This window comes from Leptonotus elevatus, chromosome 15 (genome assembly GCF_054856555.1).
Source record: "Leptonotus elevatus isolate MCC_2025b chromosome 15, RoL_Lele_1.0, whole genome shotgun sequence".
NCBI lineage: Eukaryota > Metazoa > Chordata > Actinopteri > Syngnathiformes > Syngnathidae > Leptonotus > Leptonotus elevatus.
In genome coordinates, this window is record NC_141253.1 from 11,483,176 (window position 1) to 11,509,400 (window position 26,225).

At 41.1% G+C, this 26,225-nt stretch overlaps 1 protein-coding gene across 16 annotated transcripts; it reads right to left on the reverse strand.

The window, feature by feature from the left end:
- Window positions 1–464: 464 nt before the first annotated feature.
- add1 (adducin 1 (alpha)) lies at window positions 465–25,826 on the reverse strand. 16 transcript variants are annotated; one of them, XR_015097216.1, is made up of 19 exons: window positions 25,652–25,826; window positions 20,242–20,453; window positions 18,537–18,702; window positions 18,272–18,423; window positions 18,109–18,189; window positions 17,876–18,025; window positions 17,319–17,462; window positions 17,141–17,239; window positions 15,799–15,972; window positions 15,378–15,722; window positions 11,889–11,984; window positions 11,711–11,803; window positions 8,843–8,999; window positions 7,300–7,539; window positions 5,979–6,074; window positions 4,665–4,698; window positions 3,830–3,845; window positions 3,246–3,299; window positions 1,435–1,491 (listed from the first exon to the last, which is right to left on the reverse strand). XR_015097216.1 is itself a non-coding variant. In XM_086096328.1 (18 exons), exons 2-17 carry the CDS (start codon window positions 20,437–20,439, stop codon window positions 3,248–3,250), a joined length of 2,259 nt encoding a protein of 752 aa, XP_085952454.1. In that variant the 5' UTR covers window positions 20,440–20,453; window positions 25,652–25,826; the 3' UTR covers window positions 1,345–1,491; window positions 3,246–3,247. The 16 variants fall into 16 exon arrangements, 12 of the variants coding, with proteins under 12 accessions (XP_085952464.1, XP_085952453.1, XP_085952451.1 ...); XR_015097218.1 differs by having other exon boundaries at window positions 1,439–1,491; window positions 4,661–4,698; XM_086096328.1 differs by lacking the exon at window positions 4,665–4,698 and having other exon boundaries at window positions 1,345–1,491.
- Between the last annotated feature and the right edge of the window lie 399 nt (window positions 25,827–26,225).

Below are 26,225 nucleotides of genomic sequence, written 5' to 3' on the forward strand. Positions count from 1 at the left end.
AATAAAGCAAATATATTCATATAGTATTTTTAAAATATATATTTCTGGGGTGTTTTGGGGGGATGGCACCTAGAAATTGACCACCAATGGCAAAGAGAACATGTGATGGTAACTATAGAACATGGTATGAAAAAATATGAAGATGTTAATGATAGTTAGAAAGGAAATTAGCAAGGAAGTGACCCTGCATGCTTTTCAGGCTTATTTAAAAAGGGAGTCATTTACTTTTACTGTATTTTATAAAAAGGTATCGAACGAACTTGTTTATTTGTATGGCACATAGTCTAAACGCAAATCTATCCAGATTGTGGTTTAGGCACGCCTGAAGTGAACCATTTATGGTAGAAGAGGGAACGTGATTGACCATCGAATCACAACAATCAGTTACAGAAATTAGCTATTAATGTTAATGGCTAGCATGGAAATAAGCAGGGAAGCAAAATGTCACGCATCAATCAGGCATCTTTAAAGGGTGAGTCATTTTACTTTATTGTAGTTTTATTAAAAGATGGCGGAGATTAAAACAGAGGATGTTCATTTCTACGGCACATACATAACCTAAAAAGCATAAACATTAAAATTGTTTGCAGAGTATGGTTAACGATGAAAAAATAAACAGTGGTTCACAGTGCTCTCTCACAGCAAGCTAACGATGGCTCGTCTATAGCGTGTGACAAAATAAAACATGTAATATTCAGAAAAAACACACACAGACACACACACAAAAATCAATGCTTATCTTTGTACACATTCCTTCATAGTAATCCAACCACTGGAGTAAAGCCCATAACTGACAGGTTGTTAATTAGCTCATATACGTTAGCCGCAGTCACTAAATTAGTACTTTTTGCAATTTTAACATTGAAATGAGAGGGTTTTTCTTTCTGCATTCACTTGATTTTGTTCTTAAAAGACACTTTCTTATATTGTTATACAATCCAAATACATTCTTGTGGTTACAATAACTGTCTTTGCTTTGCACTGGGTGCTTTTTATTAGACATGCATTAAAAAAAAAAAAAAAAAAAAAGGCCAGCAGAGTGGACAAAGACAGGAAGCATCAAACCCTAAATAATGATTTTTTTTTTTTACACTGTATACAAAATTGGCACGCGCTAAAGGGAAATTAAAGGTTAAAAAGCCAGCGACTAGTGGTGTTAAAACAATAAAAGGGAGTAAACGCGTGAAGGAGGCCATATTTAGGTCTCGGGCTTCTTTTTGTTTTTCTTCAAGAAGGAAGGAGTGCGGAACTTCTTTTTCTTTTTGGATGGGGACTTGCTGGGAGACTCGTCGCCTTCTGCAGCAGCGGGTTCGGGTTCGGGTTCCTCCACGTCATCGGCGGTTTCGGTGGCAGCAGGGGCAGTGACGGCGTCTGAGTCCTCGGCAGGAAGCGCTGGGGCATCGGACGGGTCGTCGGGGGTTAAGTCGGGCAGGGTCTGTCTCAGGGTGGCGGCGTCGCTGTCGTCCTTAAACGTCGGCTCCGGCAAGGTCTCTGATGGGGGACAGCGGCAACGGTTAATGACAGAAAAGGGCCGATGTTGAGCTCACACTCACACAACCAAGCTGCTGGAAGAAACAAGCCCCTTTTACACTGTCTGAACCCCCCAAAACAATAGGCCCCAATCGCAGCTCTGTACAAACCACACTGACATGGAACGAGGGGACAAAGTTGACTGTGGCACTTTCTGCTTTTGGAGGTAGGCCGCCCCCCCCACCTATTTCTATGTCACTCTACTGTCAAAACAACACTGACAAAGAACGGCTAGAGGAAGTCAACCAGACAATTTTCCACCTGTGGAGGTATTATCAGAGTCATCATTAAGCCAGGATGATGTGTAAAGCCTGTAAAGGGCTGCTGATGTCGAACTTTCCCAGAAGTCATTGCCTTTGAAAAATGGCACCGACACGTATATGGGGCAAAGTTGACCAGGCTAATTTCCGGCTTCTGAAGTAGTCGCAGGGAACGATCCTGCCTGTGTGTAAATCACATTGCATACTCCCAGTATAAGCCATTATTTTTCCACCTATTTTTAATAGTGCTACTTTCTCCATAACGTGGTTTGCTATTAAAATTACGACTGGCATGTTTCTCTAAGGAGCTTTACCACAACGCAGCAAGGTGTCAACTGTAAAGCAGATTTTTGTATTGAAAGCAAGTACCCACAAATTAAAAGCAAAGGCAAAGAAAATGTTCTTTACAATAATATGTTCTGTGCACCCCCAGTGGTCTAAACATTGGTATTCTGATTAATATTGCATTTGTGGAATATGAATTAAACAGCTAAATCTCCCTGTTTTCATCCATCCCAGGGGGTGGCTATTTTGCCACTTGTTGTCGACTAAAAATTACATCACACTTGCTCAGGGTGAGCAACTGTGATTTCCATTCCGTTGTCATTTCCAGTCGACAGCAAGTGGCAAAATGGCTGACCCCTGAGTTGGCTAAAAACAGGTGGATTTTGCAGCTTAATTCATATACTACAAACGCAATACTGATCAGAATGCTGAGTAATGAGGGCACATACAAGATACTAGGGGTGGGAATCTTTGAATGTCTCACGATTTGATTCGATTACGATTTTTGGGTGTGATTCGATTCAGAATCGATTTTCGATTAAGAAAGATTTTTGCTTCAAAATAATTTGATTGAATGATTTTTGCTTCAATATATAGATGTTCAAGGAATCGTAATGATCTATTCCAGTCTGACTCGCTAATGCTAATTAGTGCGCTATACTTGCGGCACTTTTATCACTCAAAAGAACGGCTCCACGCTGCAAAAAAACAGCTCTTATTGGAATAACTTGATCGTGACTTTTTCCTTCTACTCCCTAATGTCGCTACAACTTAACAGTGTATCAGACCGCGTGGAACCACACTGCCCCTAAGTGGCCAAATAGGGTACAACATGAACAGCGCTCCCAATAAAAGCACACATAAAAAAAGGGAAGACAATATAAAATAATTTAAATAATAATACATTTTGGGACATTTAAAATCGATTCTGAATCGTACTAAATGAGAATCGCGTTTCTTATGAGAATCTATTTTTTTAGCACATCCCTACAAGATACTATTGTAAAGAAAAGTGTTGGGTTGACTTGCCCTTTAAAGATAGGAAAGAAAACCCCCAAAGAATCAGAAAAGAGGACGCCGTACATAGAGTGTATATCGGGTACAAGTTCCAGTTAAGAAGCTAAAAAGGCCTGGCCACTTTATGAGGAAATTTTCATTCATTAGTTTTACCTTCATTTAAACAGCAAAATCTTAACAAGTGTCATTCCTTTGATCGTGTCCACCCTGTGTATATAGACAAAAACATGTATATTACTATATACTCTGCTACAGACTACTTCGGTGCTTTCAAAGGTTTTAAGAAAAATCACGCAAGTGAGGTCACAACACCACACGGCAACATTCTTAACCTCCTGAGACCTAATACTACTTGCTCTAGTTAAACAGAAATGATCCTAATCTAAAAGTGTATCATCATCAAACTTCTCATAGGCTCTAAGTTGAAAATCTGTCCGATTAAAAGGGTCGCAGGAGGATAATTGAATCTGAAAAGCTGGCGCAACCACGAGCCAAACAAGTGGTAACAAGTCACATGAAGCTCACACAGCTACCAAAAAACACCAGTTTTAATGTTAGTCGAACGCTATTCAGCCTACTATGCAACCGTTCCTCTCCTACACACCCACACGCAGATACATGTAACAATATGGTGACAGCTTTGGCCTTGGAGAAGCGTTTCCAAGCGCGACAGCATAAAAAGCCAACAGCAGCAAGACACACACACACACACAAACTCAAATAAGGCACTTGTGTACCTGGTGAAGGAGACATCTGTAATAAAAAAAAATAAAAAATTCAGGATTTCACCCGACCATTTTGAGAAGGAAAATGTGGTTATTTTTCAACAGTGCGTCGTTGGCAGGGAGCGAGGTTAGCTAATAACAAAAAGGTGGGTGGTGAGGGTTACTACAAGGCCATCTTCAACTCTATTTATGTTTGATACCACTTTTTTCCGGACCAATACTAGTACGAGTATTTACTTGAGTACTCACATATAGCAAGTACCAATACCTCTACTACTTTTGATGTATAAAAATTTCATTTTGACCAAAAATTGTAACCAAAGACCTTTTTGATACTGATGACGATTCACCAATGTGTCAAGCTGCCGTGGAATAGTGCCAACTACTGGTGAGGAGGATTTACTCAATGTCAGATTTTGCTTTGCCTTAAGCATCTGTGGCTGGTAATCGGCAGCCTCCATGGAGTACTCGATACTTTAAGATAAGGGCAGTATCGGCCCCATACCTGGTATCGGAACTCCCCTATCCATCATTGGTTGGCGAGATCATTTTGTTGAAGGGGAAGTCAACCCCCGAGTTGAACATCTTGTGAAAAAACTCTTCACTCGTTTTTGGCAAAAAGCGGTATCGTGATAACTGATTTGAGTTGGGGGAACTCTGAAATAAACCTCACCCACATCCAGGAGACAGACGAGGCGTTAAGGGTCATGGAGTCATTAGTCTACATAGCTCTAGTACTACAGCCATGCAGCAAGAGGAGGGGCATGCCGGAAGACAAGCATGGAGGTGGTTTGGCGGTGAGTCGTTAGGTGGCGTGGTGAGGGTTGGTGGAACTGTACGTACTTACTATGGTAACAGGTACTCTTTTGCATTTCCATCTCCTGATTGAAATCGCAGCCACAAAGAAGAAAAAAAGCACAAGTAGAAACAAATGTCTATGCAGATCAAACCACAGGCACAGTGTTAAAATAAAAAACTAAATTTGGGTGGGGGAAAAAAAAGAAAAAAAAGAATGGCGGCCCGCCATTCTTAGTGACCCCAACGAGATGGAAGATGGAAGGCGGAGGATCAAAGGGGAGACGTAATAGAACACCAGCTCAAGTCTTGGATTACAACTGACGTCAAAGCTGCATATCATTAACCTCTTACTTTAACTAATTAGATAATTACAAAATAATTATGCAGTATCATTTTGGAATCTGCTGTGACGTAGGTGTAATCCAATTGTAATAAAGACCAAGAGGAAGGACATTCTCATATGTTTATATTTTATAAACCTAGCATGAGAAATTACTTAAGTTAAATTTTTTTTAACTATTTTTCCTATAGGAAATATTGGAAAGTTTAATTTTAGCAACAATTCTACAGTCAAACAAGTGTAATATTACAAATCACTAATGATAAATAATAAGGATGTAAAGTAGGGGGAATCATTTTCTGACTTCTTGCTAAATTTGTTAGGTTTTTCCACTTACAAATAAATTAACAGTCTGCAAATATATTAGTGTTTATTTGTGTGTAATGTATCCACTTATTTGATTCACAAGTGGTGAAAAAAATAAAAATAAATTGGTACTTATAAAAACTCTAAAACCTTAAAAGTGTCTCAGTAACCACTCAACGACCAATCATGGCTCAGCTTACGGACGTCATATGACCAAACTCAAAAAACAGGTGAGCTGTGATTGGTCGTTATCTGAGCCCTGATCAAGTCTGATGTCATTTTCAGTCAACAGCAAGTCGGAAAATGGCCGCCCCCTGAGACTGATAAAAAAACGAGTGGATTTTGCTGGCTAATTCATATGCCACAAATTGAATATTAATAATAATGTCATGTTCAGACTAATGGGGGCGCATAAAACATTTTAAAGAAAGCTTTTGACTTGACCTCACCTTTAATGTTCAAATTCATTATTATTATTATTATTATTTTACAATTGTACAAATTTTGCCTCTTGGCCTGTTATTACCCAAACACAGAGCAATAGAAATGCGATTAAAACATTTAAACAGCCACACGGATGCATAGGAGACTCCACATTGCCCACTGGAAGACCACCCGAGATGTCATCCAGCCAGCCTGGAGGACTAGTGGAAACCCCATGTTTAAACCAAGCTGGGCCAGCCGGAACCCTAGGAGGTATAATTGGGCCAACCTTACCTTCCTCTGCTCTGACTGGAGTGCTGGGTGGTGTACAGGTGGCCTTTGGGTTTTTGGCCTCCTCCTCTTCCTCTGGTTCTGCCAATTGCTCGTGATCTGGGGGGGAAAAAAAGAAAAATAATTTGACTACCAGACTATATAGGAAAGACCGATTGATTTGAGACAAGAGGGCTTCATCCATTAAGTCTCAGTTGAAATCCCCCTAAAAAATATCGCAAAAAGCCAAATTGACACATGGACAAAATCCTTGGTAGAAAGAAAAACCCACATTTATCGCTGACATTTTTTTTTAAAAACTGACAAGCAATATAATACAGTACATAAAAATGCACTGAAATTAAGCCAATAAAAAAAAAACAGGCAATGCTTTATTTTTATGGTCCAAAAGATCTTAAAAAAAGAAAAAGAAAAAGAACCTGGGCACATTTCAATCCAAAATGCCTTGATACTCTGGTGATCTGACTGTATCTGGCACAGGTTCAAGACACCCTGTGTGAATTGCACAAAGCAGTCCCAGAACATAATCTAGTCTCAAGACATGCAGTGGCAGCCCCAAAAGAAAACGGAACCCTCCTCCATGTGTGCTCTTCTTTGTACTTTATCGTTTTGACATGATTGCTTTTTAGCAATGTTTTTTTTTTTTAATCAAATCATAGACCAATGGGGTTTTACTACTCCAAGATTTCTAACACTGGCACCACATTTTGGTTGTGTTGAGATTTTACAGATGCAAGACCGGCTTGGCTGGATACAGCAAACGTAACCATCTTTCAAGACACCTTGTGCCCGATACAAATTACTTCCATCTACAGTAGCAAAAATAAAACACGTTTACCCTATTTTACATCTTTATTTAGTAGCGTATGCATTAGGGACAATAGTCTTGCTATTCCAAGGTTCCCCGGCAGGTTAATATCCAAATTTAATTTAACCAAAACATGGGTAGGTTGTCTTCTTTTAGGGTACCAACAACTTTGTCCACGTGTGTAATTAATTTCAAAGGTGCAGGAGAGAGTGGATACCAACAGATATCCATCCGGGAAGGGTTAGCAGGAAGAAGCATCACCGTTCCAGTCCAAATATGGGCTGTTCTGATTGGAGAGGTTAAGCACAGCACACCACAGCAAAAGGCACGTTTGGATGCGAGGAGCGAGCACCCGGGCGTCCTCGGCTCCTCGTTCCAATCTGCAGAATTCTCGGATGCCTTTGACATCAGAGCGATGGGATTGGGGGTGGGTAAGGGAGCAGCAGACTCAGGACCCGCCCAGAAAGGGGAGAGAGGACAAGGCAGGGATGATCGCCCCCGCTTCACCTCATGTACCTTCAGCCTGATTCGCCTCCATCGGCTCCTTGCTGAGGGCTCGCAGCACGGCGCAGTGGAAGTCCTTATGGGGGGAGTCCGGGTGGATTACATCTGTAAAGCCAAGGGTCGGGTGGCCCTGCCCAGAGGCTGTTGTTGTGCCGGGTGCAGATGGCACAGGAGGGGGATTGGGGGCTTCGACCGTCAGCACACTTTCCAGCTTGGTAGACAGTGCTGCCTTACAGTCACCATGTTCCTGCACTGTGTATCCAAGTTGGCAGTGTACGTGTAAGCGGAGAGACATCATTACCCACTATTCCAGCTATACAACCGATCTTTATATATGGAACAACGCTGTTGTAATGCAGCAACAAATGTGTTTTGATTTCAAAACTTCATACTCTTGCAATAGTAACAAGTCTTTATAGTGTGGAGGAAATTGTTATGTACAGTAAGCGTAAAATGAAGTTGTGGTATTCCCGAAATTGACAGCAAATCCCAGTTTACCTGGTGCGTCATCCATTCAGGCAAATAAAGGCTCCCGCAAATAGCTACTTCCTTACTCCCCCACCCCTAAAAAACTGGTAGTAACTGCAGTAATACATGCTACCATTCATTCACGGATAGTAAAGAGTTCACCACAGAGTCCATTTTAACTCTGTTGCTAACCAAAACAACAACAACTACAGAGATACATAAACAGTTTCTCAGATGATGTTTTACCCAATATGCCTAAGTTTTTGCCATTATAGTCCTTTTTTATGTTGTTTTAAACTCATCTTTAATTTGATATTGCAATATACTGGCAATATTTTACCCGTTCAAACCCCAAAACACATAAAAACATTTTTAATACTTTGTCCTTCACTCCCAAAAACGTATTTACACGTTCTGTATGTTGTTTTTTTAATGCAAAAGCATGCAGAAGGCTTTGATGCCGCTTCTGACATCAAGAGGTGGCTTAAAGCAATGGTACGGCCAGCAGATGGCAGCAGAGTATAAGAGATCAGCCAGGGCCATGTTGCCACAAGCTTTTTCCCCCAGTGTTTTCACCAGGAATGTGTATATTGATGAAACTTAGCTATATTCTAATGCTTATTGCAGAAAAACGGAAACAGATACAAATATACTTTTTGTCCTGATGAAAGAGGAGACTAATCTTTCTTTTGGTAGGTTCCATGTTTTTATAGCAAAATATTCAAAAATCTGGGGGCTTTGTAAAGTCAGTCAAAATCCAGTAAAACAGCTGCGAGCGAAGGGGGTTGCTTCTGTGAAAATGGCTGGGAGTGAATGAGTTAAAAACTTAATGTATTAACAATTCTATGTTGATGTTCTGAAGTTATGTCCACTTCTGAAATGAGTCGACTTTTCTTGACAAATTCAAACTCCAACAAAACACAATGTTTTCTAAATTTGAGCACGTTTCCAAACTACTTTGTCCGCAAATGATGGCACTGGCAAATGGAAGGCGGTCCAATCAGATTACTCCGAGGTCATATGCTCGTCACAACCTCTAAGGGAGCTGTACAACATCCATAGGGATTGCAGTAGCTACTGTATTTACCTTCAGGTCCTTTCTGCTTCAGCTCTACCTCTCGACGATACTCGTCCAGCTCTTGGTCGGTGAGCTTGTTGAACGGGTTGGGGCCCTGCTTGCTGACGATCACCTTGGGCTGGTACTCCTTCTCGATGATGGCCTTGGATGCGGTCACCAGTTCTCCCTTTGGGACAAACAAGGGAAGGGAAGGAAGGAAAAACAAAACGATACCTCAAAATTACAGTAACAGATCAAAACCAGCTGAAATTTGACATTTACATGAGCAACATGAACAGATTTCATTTAATCTACCAATTTTCATTAGACAATGAGACAATGGCGGGAAAATAATGTCCTACAATCCATTCAAATTTCTCAATATGCTGCTCACAGTCACTAGGGACTTTTTTTTTGTAGCTAGGAACTGCTGTGATTGGCTGTAATACAAAACTAACATTATAATAAACAAATTCATACGCATTTATCATCTATTTTCACTTTTTCATTCAATAAAACAGTGTGCAAAAATTCCCTTTTATACTTAACAATAACGTTTAGAGAAGTAGAAAGAAGATTGTCATTCCTATTCATAGAGAGTAGACATGGAATGAGGGGGTTGACGAACAATCGAATGGCAATTTTCTGCCTTTTGAAGGAATGTTAAGAGCTCTGACAGAGTCGGGAAAGTGTGTGAAAAAGAAATGTGTAATGTTAAGACCAGGATGTGAGGTAAAACACTTGACGCTCACATTCCTTGTCCTGTTATGGTAAAAGCAATTGTTGCCATCTTAAGTATTTTATGTCACACTTGTCGCTGGCACGATCTAATTATCAGATTGTAGGATCCTGTGTTGCCGTGTAAAAGCGCACACTTATTGCGACTTTGCTGGGTTCTGGTAAAACACAAAAGGTGAGTAAAATGGTTCAAATTTGCAGGATCTCTAGATAAAAGAAACAAAAGTCTCTCCTGAACAGAGCATAGCCTCCTTTACACACATCATTCAAACATAGCTACAGACTCTCCTGAGGGAGACGATGCGAGTAACAGATTAGTGACCGGAGCTTCAAGTACCTTTCTAATAGATCTAGCAGGACTATAGGACCCCTCGGAGGCATCGAGGCCGTCAATAGTGTCTGTACAGTCAGACAGAGGGGCGTCCTGCAATAGTAAACCCAGTGAGGGCACAAGGCGGTAGGAGGGGCAGCAGACTCATGTTAGCAACCAGGAATCTTGATACGCGCATGCAAAAGCGGAAAGATTGTGCACAAGCATCATCACTGCACAATTCACTTGAGTGTACTCCCTCCCCTCCCAAATTTCCTCATATAATGGCCAGAGGGATGTATTTACTTCACTGCAGAGTGCCCAGTGTATACAGGGGTTATTTATTAAGGGGTTTAAAATGTTTACCCCCTGAAATGTAATCATAATAAATATAATACAAAAGCATTATAAAATTACAGGCCATTACTTTAGTTAAGTGAGGTGATAAGTACATTATCATGCATTTCAGCCTCGGTGAGGGTAGATTTGTGCCCTGTTTCTACTGTGTTGTGTTTGTCCCACATGGAATAAGGCCACTTTCTCTTTAATCTCTAGCGAAAACCTCAACTTTACAGAATTTACATCACCTCTGCAGACAGTGTGCGTGTTGTGCTAAATACATCTATAGCAATAGCAACCATGTCTGTATCAGGAAGGGGTCATAGAAAAAGGTAGTTAACAGCCACCGTCTGTTATTTTATTCCAGAGATGATGTTGATTTGAGGTATTTATTCAACTGGAGGCCACTATTTAAGGAAAACGCAGCAGTGGACTTATTAGAAGCTGGAGATTGGATGACTTTATTGCATTCGAAAGGTCCGCTATTGTATTTAGTTTAATTATACCTGTGCATCCACTAAAGCAAACATGCAGAAAAGCACACATGCAAAGTGAAGCGGTACCATGCATCAAAGCGGCATCTGCTCTTTTGAAAATGAATTTTAATATCAACAAGCTCGACTATATAGCAAATCTGTTCATTTCCCCTCATGTCTTGCTCTTGTTTGTTTCTTTGAGGCAGAAAAATACCTGGCATTACGCCGATGAACAAATGCATGCAAATTGCAAAACATAAAATAAGTCATAATTATTATTATTTTTTGGGTGCTCAGCATTCCATGAAGTCTGCCAAAGCTCATCCAAAAATTTATACAATTTAAATGTAATAATGTAATGCACAATGTTCACAGGCTTTTTGGTATTAAGGGTTCCCGACCTGGAAAGAATATATTTTAGCCACATTTCCTCCAAAGAACCACATATTTCTTTCTGTTTTGGTTGTTAAAAGTTTGTAACACCTTGTGTTTTTAGCACCATAGTGGTACACTACCTAAAAGGGTGGATGCGCACACACACGACTGCAGTCCACTAATTGCTCAGCACAGAAGAAAAGCCTACAGAACTACAAGAAGACTTTCCTTTCCTTCAACTCAGCCAAGTACAAATCATGAGCTCTAGGAGGTGATGTTTACATCCATTTAACATTTACACACTGATGCAGAACATTCATTTGGACTTGTTGTCATTAGAGTCTGCTTGCAGTGGGGCAGCAGCCCAACAAATGGTGCAGTTTTCAGGCATTTTGTACATTATCAACATCTACAAGACGGAAGTGGAACTGGGCATTAGATGTGCATGGCTGTCTCTGTTTGACTTGCCTCCGACAGGTTGGCAGTCTGATGTCAAGTTACAGTATTTATATCCTGCCTACTTGGTGGAAATGTGGCGTTTCTTTATATTATATAAACACACATTTTGTTGTGTATAAACCAAATACAAGTATTTATACAACCAAATAGGAGTCAATATTCCTCTCCAGGTCCGGACAGAAGTGACATTGCAGCACCGACCTGCTGAAAGTTGCGTTCCACCACTGAGCCAGTGCACAGAACCTGAGACTGAGGTCCCGCGGTCTTAATGTCCTGCAGATTCTGCTCACGGATCTACAAAGACACAAACATAATAAGTATGGATATACTACAATGATAAACATGATCAAGAATGAACTGGAACAGAATCCAAGGCTACCTTATTCCTCATTTCCAGCACTTCTTTGGGATTAGTGTTCAACGGGATGAACTGATTGGCCACGGCGGCCTGTCGCATTCCATCCTCTTTAGTCCACTGCGAACGCCCCACAACAACAAAGTCAACACAAAAGAGAAACCAAAAAAGCTAAGAACCAAACTGAAATGATACACAAACATTTTTATGCAAGCTTCACCATAACTAAAATAAACATGCTCAACTGAATAAAGACAAAAATGGGCTGGCATGAAAAAAATGAATTGAATGAATGAGTAAAGATTAAAAAAATAATAATAATAACAATAATGTTCCGATAAATCACTGGCATTAGCCCCTAATGTAATTCATTAAAAAAATTATATTTCATTGAGTACAGAATATCCTCAAATAGCAACACCGCTGCAATTTATTGCCTTATAAACATGTATGAATAAATGCTGCATCTCAAGAACACCTTTGTATGCTGCGTGTGTTGTGATAAAGACAACCTTTGTAAAAAACAAAACAAATGATACCTCAAGGAGGCTGCTATTATTTATTATGCCTGATACCACCATGAGTCGGATTAGACATCTACAAAAACTGCTTATTATATCATGAAATGATTATAATTTATCAATACAAAAAAAAACATTGCAATATAGGCTTTATATCGAGAGGACACCTGATACACTCCACAGTTGAATAAATAAAGAACTGCTTTGTAAAAATTAAAATAACATCACTGAACTGCGCTAGATACCTTTGGCACAACATAAACCGCCTACTGAGCAGACTTGGCATCTCTTCAGCTGACATTTACAGTGGTGTTTAAAAAGACAGGCTTGCAAAAGCCGCTAAGTATATGCAATATTGCCCAAAAGTAACTTCTTTAGTCAATCTTACTATAAAATGCATTCATAAAAATAAAGACGTGCCCTTAATAGATGCTTTACCCCTTGAGAACATCTGGCACCTTCTGCAGTTTTGAGTACATAAAGGCCCACGCAGAATACAACATTAGGCGCAGTTATTATCAATATGTTTAAGGCGACAAAAAAATGACAACTATTGATCTAACTTATATGCATGATGAGTAGTAACCAAGGACCTTGTACTGACCTACATTTAATTGTTGCTCATAGGCTAAAAAAAAAAAAGCTGTCTTTGTTCATCAGTGATATGTTGAATAAACCAGAAACTTTTTTTTTAAAACAAACAAACAAGATCATGAGGTGTTAACATCCCAGGATGAGGATGAAGAGTAGTAGAGAGAATGGGGTGAGGATCGGGCAGGAGACGATGGCGCTTACAAAGTGAGGAGGGTGGGCAGTGAAGGGTGAGCTGGCATCACCAGTCGTTTTCAAAGCTGATTAGACAACATCGTCATCAACAACAACATGGACAAAAGAGACAAGAAGAGCGAGAGCAACCCTGTTTTGGAAGTGGAATTCCCATATTGCCTCAAAGAGATGCTTCACCCATGCTTCAGTTGTCATCTATCTGACAATTAAACGGTTCCCTTTCCCAACAGAAATGACTTCAGGGAGTCTGTACTGCGTTAACTGCTGAACACATTTGAACTGTTGCTAACCAAAACAGGAATACCTGAAGAGTTTTCCAGATGAATTAAAGCTATCTGTCTTAGCTCATTCAGTCATTGAATATCAATGTTTTTCCTCTTTAAATTACTACGAATTTGCTCTGTTTACCAATGTGGTTATATAGAGCCATTTAGTTGCCTTGCGTTGTGTCCAACCCTCCCATCTACTGTGCAGTATTATGCTTGTTATTTTGTCCGCCCAGTTTTGCCTTGGTTCTTTCTGTTTTACTTAATTTCCCAAAAAGTATACCTTTTATGACTATTTGTACACATAAATGAATGCCCCTTAATAATCATCTCCTCACATCTGCTGTTGAGTCCCGATCAACAGCTCTATTCACGGAAATACAGATTTTCTACAAGTAGCCCCAGGATCCTCTTTATGTAAAACCCTGGTAATGCTCAGCAGGATTGTAATAAAACTGAATCAGTTTCAACACAAAAAGAAGAATGAGCAGCAGGTGAAAAACTGAGCTTTCATGCAAGAATTATTTTCTTATTACAAATTGTGCCTTCAGGAAGCTCATGAATTTTTATACGCAGTATTAGAGTTAAATGAGTAAGGAGGGAAGGAAGGTGGATTGAGCATGAAGATGGACATGTAAACACAATAAATATACTCACTGAGGAAGAGCCTCACAACACAACATCTCCTACTTTTCCAACAGGAGATAATTAATTTTTATAAAGCCAGATCAAAATAGTGTGTTTTTTCCCCGCCCTCCGCTGCCAATCATGCAGGTTTAAAGAAAATTATAATAAACTCAATAGGAAGCAATTGCATTTTTGGGGGGGGGGGGGGGGGATCATAAATTCAAGCTGCATAATCTGAAAAAGGGCATACAGCCGGTCTTAAGTATGCAAGCAATTTACTGTTTTAGCTTAGCAAAGAAATACAAAATAAAGTGTGCAGCAGAGTGGTGAGCACCCCCTGCTGCTCGCTCCTCTGGGAAAAACATCCTCAATAAACAACAACGATAATGCATTTCACTACCCACAGCAGCAGTGGGGCATGCGGTGGGGCAGCTGGTGGGCCGTCGTGACACATTCAAGGACTGTGGGGGGGAACAATAAACTAATTGGTGATTAAAGCTAGATCCTCTAAAAATAATATAGGTCCTAATAAAAAATACTTGTAAATATGTATCAATACAAGGATGACTTTTCATATTGCATTTAGAAGGATCTTAGATAATTCCACTAAATTGACAAAATTCGCAATTCAATACATACTATTTCATATTCAAGAATAGCCTTCCATTAATTAAACAAGATATTTTTATACAAGTTAGATAGTTTATTTAGTGTGAATTCTTGATTTAGCTAACTCTGACTCATTTACATTTTAATTGACTGTTTTTGCCTTTTTGCAAATAAACCATGGAAGTAAAAAAATATTTCCCCACATCGAAGCAGCATTTTGTACCCCCAACCCCACATTTTAATTAATCAGGAAACTTCCATAAAGGGCAGAAAAACATAAAAACCAACAAGACGAGGGGAAAAAATATGAGTTACATATGAATAGATTTGCAAAGTTCATTTAAAAAATACATTAAAAAAATTCATCTTAATAAGAGTTGAGTCCTAATGCAAAAAAAAAAGAACAGCTTCAGAAAACGTCGCCCATACCACTATTTTTAAGTCTGTTTTTAGTAACCTAAAAAGAACTAACAAATGGGAAAATGCTTTTAAGTACTGTTTTGTCGTGTTGTTTTTTTTATTTGCAAAAAGGCAATAAGACTTTTCCCCTCACAGCCCAGTCCATCAAGATATCGACCAACTGCCGCCAACAAGGCAGTTACTGTATACACACACACACACGCACACACACACACACACACGCACACACGCACACACACGCACACACACACACGTATACTATGAACAATAAGGTAGGCACAGACCAAGCAGTTGGTTATACAGCTTGGCACGCAGACACCGGACGAGAGAGACTGCAGCAAGGGTTTGACGTGATCGTGTGTTATGTTCGTCCACACCTTAGGCTTCGACTTGGGGCTGCCGCTGTCGGGCCCGTCCTCGCCGGGCTCGTCGGGCCGACCGCTGGCATTGAGCCAGCGGGTCTTGTCGCGCTGGCCGCGCTGGAAGCTGTGTTTCATTGGGGAGCGAGTGCCCGAGTCGCTGTCCTCGCCGTAAGAGTAACCGGTGGAGTGAGCGTTCTCCACGTCACTGTACTTTTTACCTTTGTCTCGCAGTGCCGGACAGCGGTAAGGGTAGCCGGTCCTATAGCCCTGATGGGGACCAGACAAGCAGTGATTAACGCTGTGTCCCGTAAAACTAAGAAATTCCCGTTTCAGGTTGACGTACCAGGTTGTCGAGCATTCGCATGAGCGCCTCAAACTCTTGCTCCCCTACTAGCCACTTGAGCTGGGCAGAGGACCCGTCGCCGGCAGGCTCGGGAACGCGAGGACGGGACTTGTACTTGCTCGGATCAAGCATCACAAGGTTATCTGGGCCTCCAGCGCTGGCCAGTGTTCGCACCTACAAAAAAAAAAAAATATGAAACCTGATATAGAATATTATAAAAGACAACAGATGAGATATATGCGTTTGATTAGTTAGATTGGCTAGTGTGAAAGCTCTGCTAAGTACTCAAGACTTTTTAAGTGATGATAGCCATCCATATGCTTTGCTGTTTATATGTTTGGTTTCAAAGTAGAGAGCTGCCCTATTCATTCTTCTGAACTTTTGTTCTCACCGGAGTTAAATAATCTATCCAAGAAACTATTAAAAATTAATTATTTCTAGACTCTCCATGTGTCCCCGTGAGGCTCCGTAAGCGGCGGTGCGCATGAGCAAATGATTGCTAGTTTTGTCACATACGACAACTTTTAAAATAATAATCAAAAATTTAATTAGAGGCACAAGATGGAACCAGAGAGGGAAGATTTTCCAAAAGATCATTTGAATGGTACTCTACTGTCAAGTCATACAGTTTTAAAGGGACAGCAACGTGAAAAATGAACTTTTTGGAGCTTTTAGCCATGTTTAAAATGCTAATCCCTCACCAAAAAAAAAATCACAAAGTGGTGTTTTCCTCCATTCGCCCCAGTATGAGAAATTCTAGGTCATTCTGCTTTTCAAGCACAAGCCCCTCCCAACCTGAGAAAGCGAGCTGTTGGCACGATTTTACGTCATTGCGTGCGGCCCCACCCCCGCGGACTAAACGCACGCCCACTTTCTCTGAGACCACCCTCCATGGGATATTGACAAAAGTAGGCTTTATCAGTTAAACATTCTGTCCAAATGAGTTCAACACAATCAATTATCCTTCACATTTGCAATGCCAAAGTGCAATGACTATGGGACTTCCTTCCGACTTCCTGGTTTTGACACATCAACTTAGTTTCTGTATCCTGCGCCCCAGTTCTTGCGCTTCCGCCTTTGTGAGACGCCCCGCGCCGATGGGCGGGAGCGCGCGGTTGCTGGGCACAGGGGTGGGGGGTGCAAGTGTTGGCCGGAAAAGACGCCGATGTGTGAAACCCGGAAGTCGGAGGCATCTACCCCATTGGCTGTCTTAAAATCCTAGAAATGGTTCTGCTTCTGGCTGACATTTGTCTAAACTACAAGTAAAACCGTACCGTAAAATCGCCCCCCCACCCTTTTCAATGAGAAATAATTAATGAAATTAAAATAAAATCTCCCTCACCTGAATCTCACATGCGTTGACCAGGTTGTTGATGTAATAGAATGCTTCTTCAACAGTTTCGCCCACAGACACCAAACCATGATTCCTCAAGATAAGCACCTGAGGAGATAGGAGGAAATGGACGCGTTTTAGGATGAAAACCAAAGAATATGAGCAACAGCACACACTGAGATGATACCTTGGCGTTTTTGCCCAAGTTCTTCTGAATGACGACGCTTTCTTCATCGTCCACCAGTATGCCTTGGTAGTCATGGTAGGCCACCTCACCAAGGGCAAGAGCCTCAGGCGAGATGGGTAGCAGACCGCATTTCATAGCCGATACCTGGAATTGGATTGAACAAAAGTTGGTGATATGAAGTTTATGTTGTACAGAAGTGATGGGGACAATTCACTACTTATAATTTTGCTGTCTTTTTTATGTGAAAGATTGTAAAACCAATGATCTATGCCCCTGCACTCACAAAACTAAAAAAAAATAGTCAAATTTGATGCCCACATGAAATGGCACTGGCAAACAAAAAACAAAAACATTGTAATTTAGCGAAAGATAGCTGCTTTCGAATGAGTTTCTGAGCGACCTGTTATATCCACCTAATGTCGTGTAAATTGGTGAAACTGGTGTCGGGGGCAATTTTTTTTCCAACTTCACAGCCAGCACTGCTGAGGGAGTTTTGGGCAGTGTCGTGGTCAGGACCCCAAATGTAAACATTTTCACCAACTTATTTTCAGACTTACCGCAGCGCCTGCAGCCGTGTGTATATGGACGACGCACTTGATATCTGGCCGCGAAGCATAGATGGCGGCGTGCAGATTGAAGCCGGCTCCGTTAACGCCAAGGTTAGTGCTTCCCCGATCTACGATGTCACCCGAGAGGTCAATCTTCACCTGAAGGACAGAAGATTCAAAATGTAATGAAAAAACAGAGCAAACAGAACAACATCAGAGCAGAAACAGTGATCAAGACTCACCAGGCTGGACGCGGTGACTTCGCTATACAGGAGCCCGAAAGGGACAATAAGAAAACGTTCTTCGTCTGAGCTCACCCTCACCTGGAGGACAGGAAGTAAGTCCCATTACAACAGATGTTCCACCAATTGTTATCGACTGACGTTTTGTTGTAAATCATCTTACTGAGAGATGGTTGTAGATGAGTTGCGACCAGCCAAACAGGTCGGTTAGCCGGTAGAAGGCCGCCAGCTTGCATCTGAGAAGCTTCTCGCCTTTGTCATACGAAATAGAATCCGAGCCACGCAAATCGTTCACCGGAGTCACCATACCCAAACCTGAACAAAAGGGTTCACATTGGAATGCAACATGTCAACAAGCGGTGCTATAGACCTTAAACCAGTCCTCCTCAAATAGGGGGCGGGTGCAATGGTGGGGGGCCGGGACTTACTCATGTTGAGCGCTGCCATACCACCCTGTGGCGCGGCGGGACACATGGACGGCATGCTAGTAGTAGTCATGAAGTCGGCAATCTGCTGCAGCGCCAGCAGGCTGGTGGGTGTCTTGCCCTTCTTCAGTTGATCTTGGATCATGGACTCCAGCTCGTCGCAAAACACCTGCAAAGTGAAACCATTGAAAATTCAACATTATTCCTCCATGGATGGGCTGCGCGATATGGCCTAAAATTCATATAGCGGTATACATTGCATCCCTTCTTAGCACATACATAGCGCGTCCGTTGTCCTACTATTCATCCTTCCCTCATGATAATTATACTTACCGAAATGTAGCTTTTTCTAGGGTGACATCGGATGCAAAGCAAACTTTTGCATTCAGTGATTTCCCTAACAAAATCCAATTGATCCATAATTCATAAAGCAGCTCTGCAACAGGCTGTTTTCTTCGTGTAATACAAATTTGTCCAAATATTGTCAACATCAATTGCTCACTTTTTCAAGAAGACAAAAAATAAACTGTATATTGCAAACATTTCATGGAGGTCTTTTTCCACCTGCTCTTGTGGCCACACAATGCAAGCATTTCTGTGACACTGAGCAGTGAGCACACAGGGGGATACAAAGACTTAATGACCAAGTGTTACTGCGATTGGCCGGTTGGGTCCACATCTCTACCTTCAGGCAAATTCATACCTTCTATGAATATACGGTTTATAATCGCACACTCCTAAACAGAAGCGTTTCACACATCACAATGAACCGTTATTAAAACAGTGGATGTCTTTGTGCTGAGCATTCAGTTGGTCATCCTCATGGCATGCTGTTGAGGAATCATCATGTGATTTATTTGGAAGGCTGTCAATTTTGATGCTAGTGTGGTGAATATGTCGGTGCAGAATGAGACACCTAAGCGACCAATTGAAACATGTTTCATTACATTGTGTTTCGAATTAATCTCTGCTGCTAGTGTCAACCCTACCAAAAAAAAGTCGAATAAATCAGATAAATTGACTACAAAAATGTGTCATTTTAACTTTGACCCGCCAACTGAGCCCAGTCAAATTCCTGACCACACTTGGCTACCACGTAGCTCTACCACTGATGTTTATTGGTTTGCTCTCTATATTGTAAATGGATTAATGGGCTGCTCCATCTAATTTGTGGGCCGGTCTCTTGGGAGTAAAATGAAGCAAAAATATTATTGAATAGCACCACATCGGCCCCAAAAGACACCGGCTCACCGGGCATCTGCCCTGTATGCCAGATGGCCAGTCCAGCCCTGGCTGGCACCATGTTACGGCATCCACAGAGATGTAATGCTAGCGCCACTGTCATAGCTTTAAGACCGTTTTAAGAGTCTATAGCACCCTGTAACGGTAGTAACTTGATACTGCAGTCTTGAAATGGGGAAAAAAAGTCAGTCAACTTTATAACTTAAAAATTAAGATGGGCATAACTTGCTACCTGCGAACAAAGCAAATCCTTTATTACTGTATTATTCAAGGGAATAATCGATAGGATATTTCTACATAGATTAGACAGTGACACCCCTAGTTTGTATCTTTAACTCCTTGGCGAGCAAATGGAAATGGTCTTGACGTGTTGGAAACACCTGATATATTTAATCAAGAAATTTAGTCTAATGAATATGCATATATCACATGAGTTGTGGTGTTTGTCACTAACTCTCCCACTGACCGGGCTTTGCAGTATCATGGAGACCCGCTTCTTCTGTTCCATCATATTAAAGTCCTGTCGCAGGGCGGGCGCCATGTTCCTCTCGCGCAGGTACTCGGGGCTGCTCTCGTCCACCATCCGGTCAAAGTAGCGCTCCTTGTGGGGGACGGTGGCGGGAGGGTGGGCCGTCACCACTCCAACACCTGAGTCACCGTTCATCCTAGCCTGGCCTCCTGCAAGAGACAGTGAAAGTTCTTTGGCTTTTTTTGCAACGAGATACTGGTGAGCAGGAAACCATTTGCGACATCAGAAAGGGTCTGGTACCTTATTAATTCCCTCTCCATCATGTTTCAGTCACATTCCAGAGGTGAGTGTTCAGTTTAGTTTTATCATATTGTGGTTAACTTGAATGACAGTTGATTAATAATCAGGGAGGCATGATCTTGATCTTTTTTAAAGTTTTGAGACAGATACCAGTTGTATTCACTAGTGCTCACAAATACAGAGAAGCAATAGGACCACTAGTGCTTTTGATACATATTTACTGTGAACAATTACCTTTCTTTCTGGCTGTACTGGTCTCACCAGCAGTAAGGTTACTCAAGTCATTGAAACAGTTCAACAAATCCAGCAAATAGATGTTAACGGAGCTAGCACATATCTGTCTAAAAACTACATGCAAGTGAACAAAGAAGCTTACTTTAAAAAATGGCCCAGTATTTTTAAAAGGGTAGTAGTTTGACTTGAGTTTTATTTTACAATGGTTATACCTTTGTGACCCCCGTGGCCCTTGTAAGGAATAAGCGGTTCAGAAGATGGATGGATATACCTGTGTGATTAAGTGTATTCAATATCATCTACTTTAATCCCGTCTATATTCCTCGGATGTGATACATATGGGACCAGTGAAGGATGGTAAAATGCTGATGGGACCAAATTTGTATCTGCAAGTCAGCATCATCAGATGTAAATGCTACTTCCTGTCACGGGACTGCCCTGAAAGGCCAGGGAGAATTTACGCTGGATGAGGGACCAGTGGGCCTCAGTGCTGTTCTCTGATGAAAGTCGATTCACGTTGAGCAGAAATGATGAGCGCCATCGATATTGGAGAGAGCTATGCATCAGCCACTGTTGTCACCAGAGGAGCTTTTGGTGGTGGCGGTGTTACAGTGTGGGCAGGTGTGTCCAGTCGGTACAGAACTGCCCTACACTTTGTGAATGGTACAGTGACAAAGCCCATACTACCCGAATAACATCATAAATCCAGTGATTGTACCCCTACATGAACAACACGGGCCTAATTTCATCTTCATGGACGACAATGCTCCAGCTCATGGAGGTGGCATCATCAGGGAACGGCTGTTGGAGACTGGTGTACCTCCACTGGAATGGCCTGCACTTTCTCCGGACCTGAATCCTATAGAAAACCTGTGGGATCAGCTGAGTTGACGTGTAGAGGCTGGAAACTCTGCACCCCAGAACCTCAATGACCTGAGGAGTGGGATGTACCCCACCATTGTTGTTGTTAACTTTTTTCTCAATTAATTGTTTGAGATGAGGAAATCACCAGTGCATCCTACTACTTAAATGTCCCAGTTTCATGATATGATATCACTGTAGCATGGATTTTTGACATTTCCATAAATTTCACCAGAAAGCCAAATATCCCTAACTTTTTGTGAGTAGTGTATATTCAAACCATTCTGCACTTAATTCGCATAATACTGAGCTCACAGTGAGTTTCTCCGCCCATGGCATGATCAGCTAAGCTGGATGAAGATCCGGAGCCACTTTCAAACAACAGCCAATGGATTTCAGTGACTGAAACACCATCCTGCAGGGGCACTATCATACAGAGATATCCACATGAGCCACAAGTCTGACCTTGGGCCAAAATGTTAGCCAACAGCAATAATAGATAATAATACTGTGAACATACTTCCTGTGATCATTATTTCACTAGTTTTAACCTAAATGCAGACTTTTGGCTAGGCAGTACAAATTGCCATTCGTGAGAATTTAAATATAACTTCTTTTAAAAAGGACATACAATATGTTAATCAATTTTGCTCTAATATCTATACTATATCATTGGCATAAAATTAACAAAAATAAATAAAAATAACAAACAATACTTTTTACTGTTTATTGTGACAGTGGTTTGGAAAATATATTGTCCAAAGTAAATTGTTAACGTGCTAACCTGTTAACAACAACAGTATCAGAAGATAAAGGAAGCATTCTCCCGCCCACGACACAGCTCGGATGCATCATCTCACACTCAACTCCTCAAAAACGTGGGCACAGGGATGGCGGGGGGGGGGGGCTTGGCAGATCTCCAATACTGTTTGAGAGTGTCATCTCTATGGAGACCCAACAGGTTGCCATGGAGACGGGCCGGTCTTGCGAAGATTACTGTTATGTAAGAACAGCTGTGGGCTAAGATTGTAGCAGTACAGTCGGTGTTAAAAGGCGCACACAGCCAACTTGTATGTCTGAACTGGCCTTTTTTTTAATGTAAATAATGGCACACTCTGCTGGAATGGCCACAGATTAGAAACAAGGGTGTGGTGGTGAAAAGCTGCAGCTGATGCACCAGCTTGCAAATCAGCGTAGTTTATGACATTACATGGGGGAAAAAAGACAAGAAAACACACCCTAAAAACAAACTGACAGGCTCGCTCCAAATCAATAGAGAAAAACAGCTTAATGGATATTCTGTGACTGGTTTGAGTTCATCTGCTTGCACTGAGAATAAAGCAAACTAAAACAAAATTACTTAAAGTCCATCTGTTTGCACTGAAGGTGCACAGAGTACAGATGTAGACTGCTAACATTAGCTTCTTGTGTTTATTTGTAACTAGCTGATTTAATAGGGCTTAATTAAATAAATAATCATTTGTTTGTTTGTTTTTAATACAATTTGTTTGCGTACAACGGACTTCATGAGACTTCCAACATTAGCTTCTTGATAGACTCATCCTTCTGCAACTCACACTTGAGTCTTGTACAAAACAGGGTCATTCTGGCAGGTGCTAATGTGCAACCTGATGCTTTCCATCCAGTCAAACTTGAAGATATGTAATACACACACACACACACACACACACATGATCACTAACAATGTCAGGCATTTTGTACTACAGCTTGGCCAGAAGGATAGCGCGCAACTTTTGCGACGAGGCTTTTATCTGCTGCTGACTGCACAGGACAGGCCAGATGTAGTATCGTGCTGTCGTGTTAAATGCAGCGGCTGCACATTTATCCATTTGCCGCACGCCATATTGCACAAAGGGGCTGGTGGATGTTTGGAGACTAAGGGGTGCAGGTAAACAACAAACTCCTGTGGAAAGATTGTGAGGCCGGGAGTTAAAAGGAAGCTGCTAAGCACACACAAGTTATTTGGCTAAACTTATTTTCACAATCGAGTTTTAAAATGCCCTGTTAAAATAGAATGCACAATAAATAAACATGTTAAGATAGCGTTAGTTAGTTATTTGGTTTTAGGTGACAAATACAAAGTGCATTCCAATTCTGATTTAAAAACAAAGAAGAAAGTTAACAACATACTTGGAATGAAATGTTACTTCAAAACTAAATCCATATGATCAGTTTTAAGTTTTATTTTGGAATCTACAGCACTCGAAACAAGGATGGGCAGCACAGGTGGAAGGTTGCTAGCATGTCTGCCTCACTTGAGTTTCTAGGTTTGAATCTCACCTCAGGCCTACTTGTGTGGGTTTTCTCCAAGCATTTTGGCTACCTCCCACATTTACAAAACATCCATTCACGAAGACTAAATTGATCATAGATGGTAGGTGTGACTGCTCGTTTGTCCATATGTGCCCTATAATTGACCGGTGACCAGTCCAGGGTGTACCATTACAGTAGTGAGGATACGTGATGGAAAAATGGTTAGATGGATGGATAGAAACAAGGGCAATACTTTAAAATGCACTGCAGTCGAGGGTGTGGAAAGAGTGCGAGTTAAAAAAAAAAAACACCCACACACTACCATGCATAAGTGATGTGTATAGTGACTGTGGTGGTAGCAACACACAGCAAGACCGACACAGTCCTGTGGGAGTTTTTCAACCATTCTATATACAATCCGGAGAGGGCTCATCCACATCCAGGATGAGGAGGGGCTAAATAAATGGGGCTTCACAAAAATAAGTGCGATGATAACCATTAAATCAGTAAACCCACTACGGTGTATGAAAGTGTCTGGCAGCCTTTTACAGTAGGAGGCATACCGTTCAATATCAAGTGGACACACAATTGATTTTTTTACCAAGTACATGCCAACGAAAATAGCTGGAAGCACAAGGGCTAATGACTGGATTGGAACAGTTTCCTGTTTCCAAATAGATACTAAGCTAGATAGCATTTTCCTGTTCCACAATGTAATATGGTGAGCTGTTTTACTTTAGTTTGAGCTGTATTTATCATATTTATGTTCACTTCTCATTACACAGGCATGCCAAGTAAATGAAGTACCTTGAACTTGCCAAACACTAGATGTTTAACTATTTTAAATAGGGATGGGTGAGTACCGATGCCAGGTATATAGCCAATACCTGGCCTTATTTCAAGGTATCGGTACTCACGACGGTCTCTTGTGGCTGTTTTATGATACAGAACTATAAATAAGAAGACTTGAAAATTGTCATGAATTTCATACAATGTCATTGTTGTTTTAGGCTTTAGGGGAAATTTTTATGTAGCAAAGCATTAGTGGTATCCGAATGGGTGACTACTAAATAGTTGAGAAATCTTACTGGTGGTATAGGTCTGGGGGGAAAAATTGGTAATGAACATCCCTAATTTGGAATAATGCATCCATTTTCCTAACCACCATCTTGTCTTTATGATTAACTAGAATGTAAATAGTAAGCCGGTTATAAACAGTTAAACGCTTAAAACCTTATTGCACCCATTTTTTTTTTTTTTTTTTTTATACAAGTGGTCAGATTTGATTAGTAATCAATTGTAAAACTTTAGCATGTGGGAATACTACAATGCATGACAAACTTGTGCATCAAAATAAAATGCAAATATTGTATGAATCTTTGCAGAAAATGAAAAAACTAGAGGGACAGACCCAAGCAGCTGTTGAAAATTCACAATACAGCTATACAGGCCTGCGTTAGCTAAATATAATAGGGGTTTTAAAAAAACACCAATACTATGTTCTATTTCTTATAAATGTGACTAAAGCACTTTAACACGTCTTGCTCGGTCCGGGAGTTGGGGGAGAAAAAGAAGCTCACACCCACTTCCCTGCAGCCTCCATTGATCAAGCAGCGACACATTAGCAAAACAACGTTAGCTTGTTCGCCTCCACTTTTAAAACATACGGCGCACGCATAAAAGCCAGGAGCCATGTTGCGCCGGGTAAACGACGAAAACCCGTCCTTTCGAAGCTTACCCTCTCGTAGACGAGGTGATGAAATGTAACCGTTGCCAGACGAAGGCAGGCGTATTCCGCTATTTTTGTCCACAGAATCTGTCGATAGCAGGGTGAAATTTCGGCCCCTGCGCTGAGTTGGTCGTCCCCCTAGTTCGGCTCCTCCCTATCCACCATCATCCCGACTTGGGTGCGGCTAAACCTCTAATTGATTTTCATTGGTCAAACAGTAACATGTGACGTTACTGTAATAATTGGATGACTACTGCGTAGCCCCGCCCATTGCATGGAAAATCTGATTTAGGTTGATTTAACGCAGCTAGCTTCAAATCGAGAATATGAGAGAAATAATAACAGTTTATTCTTGACTATTTGAGCACTTAAGCATACAGCCTATCCGGTTTTAGGTAGTTTTCTCATCGTATGTTTATCACGAGGGTACATTAATAAATTCTGATATTAAATTTATATTTGTAAAATGTTGTGAAATTGTTATGTTTGTAAGTGTACCTTTACTATAGCTGTCATTCGTTTTGTATTATGGGCAGATGTTATAAGTTTTTATTATTTATTCCCCTTTCTTAAAAAAAAAGAA

Coding starts and splice junctions, on each gene's coding strand:
- add1 (XM_086096338.1), bottom strand. CDS start 20,439: ATGAACGGTGACTCAGGTGTTGGAGTGGTGACGGCCCACCCTCCCGCC. Junction 18,190..18,271: donor TCATCTACAACCATCTCTCA/GTAAGATGATTT, acceptor CCTGTCCTCCAG/GTGAGGGTGAGCTCAGACGA. Junction 17,240..17,318: donor ACTTGGGCAAAAACGCCAAG/GTATCATCTCAG, acceptor CTATCTCCTCAG/GTGCTTATCTTGAGGAATCA.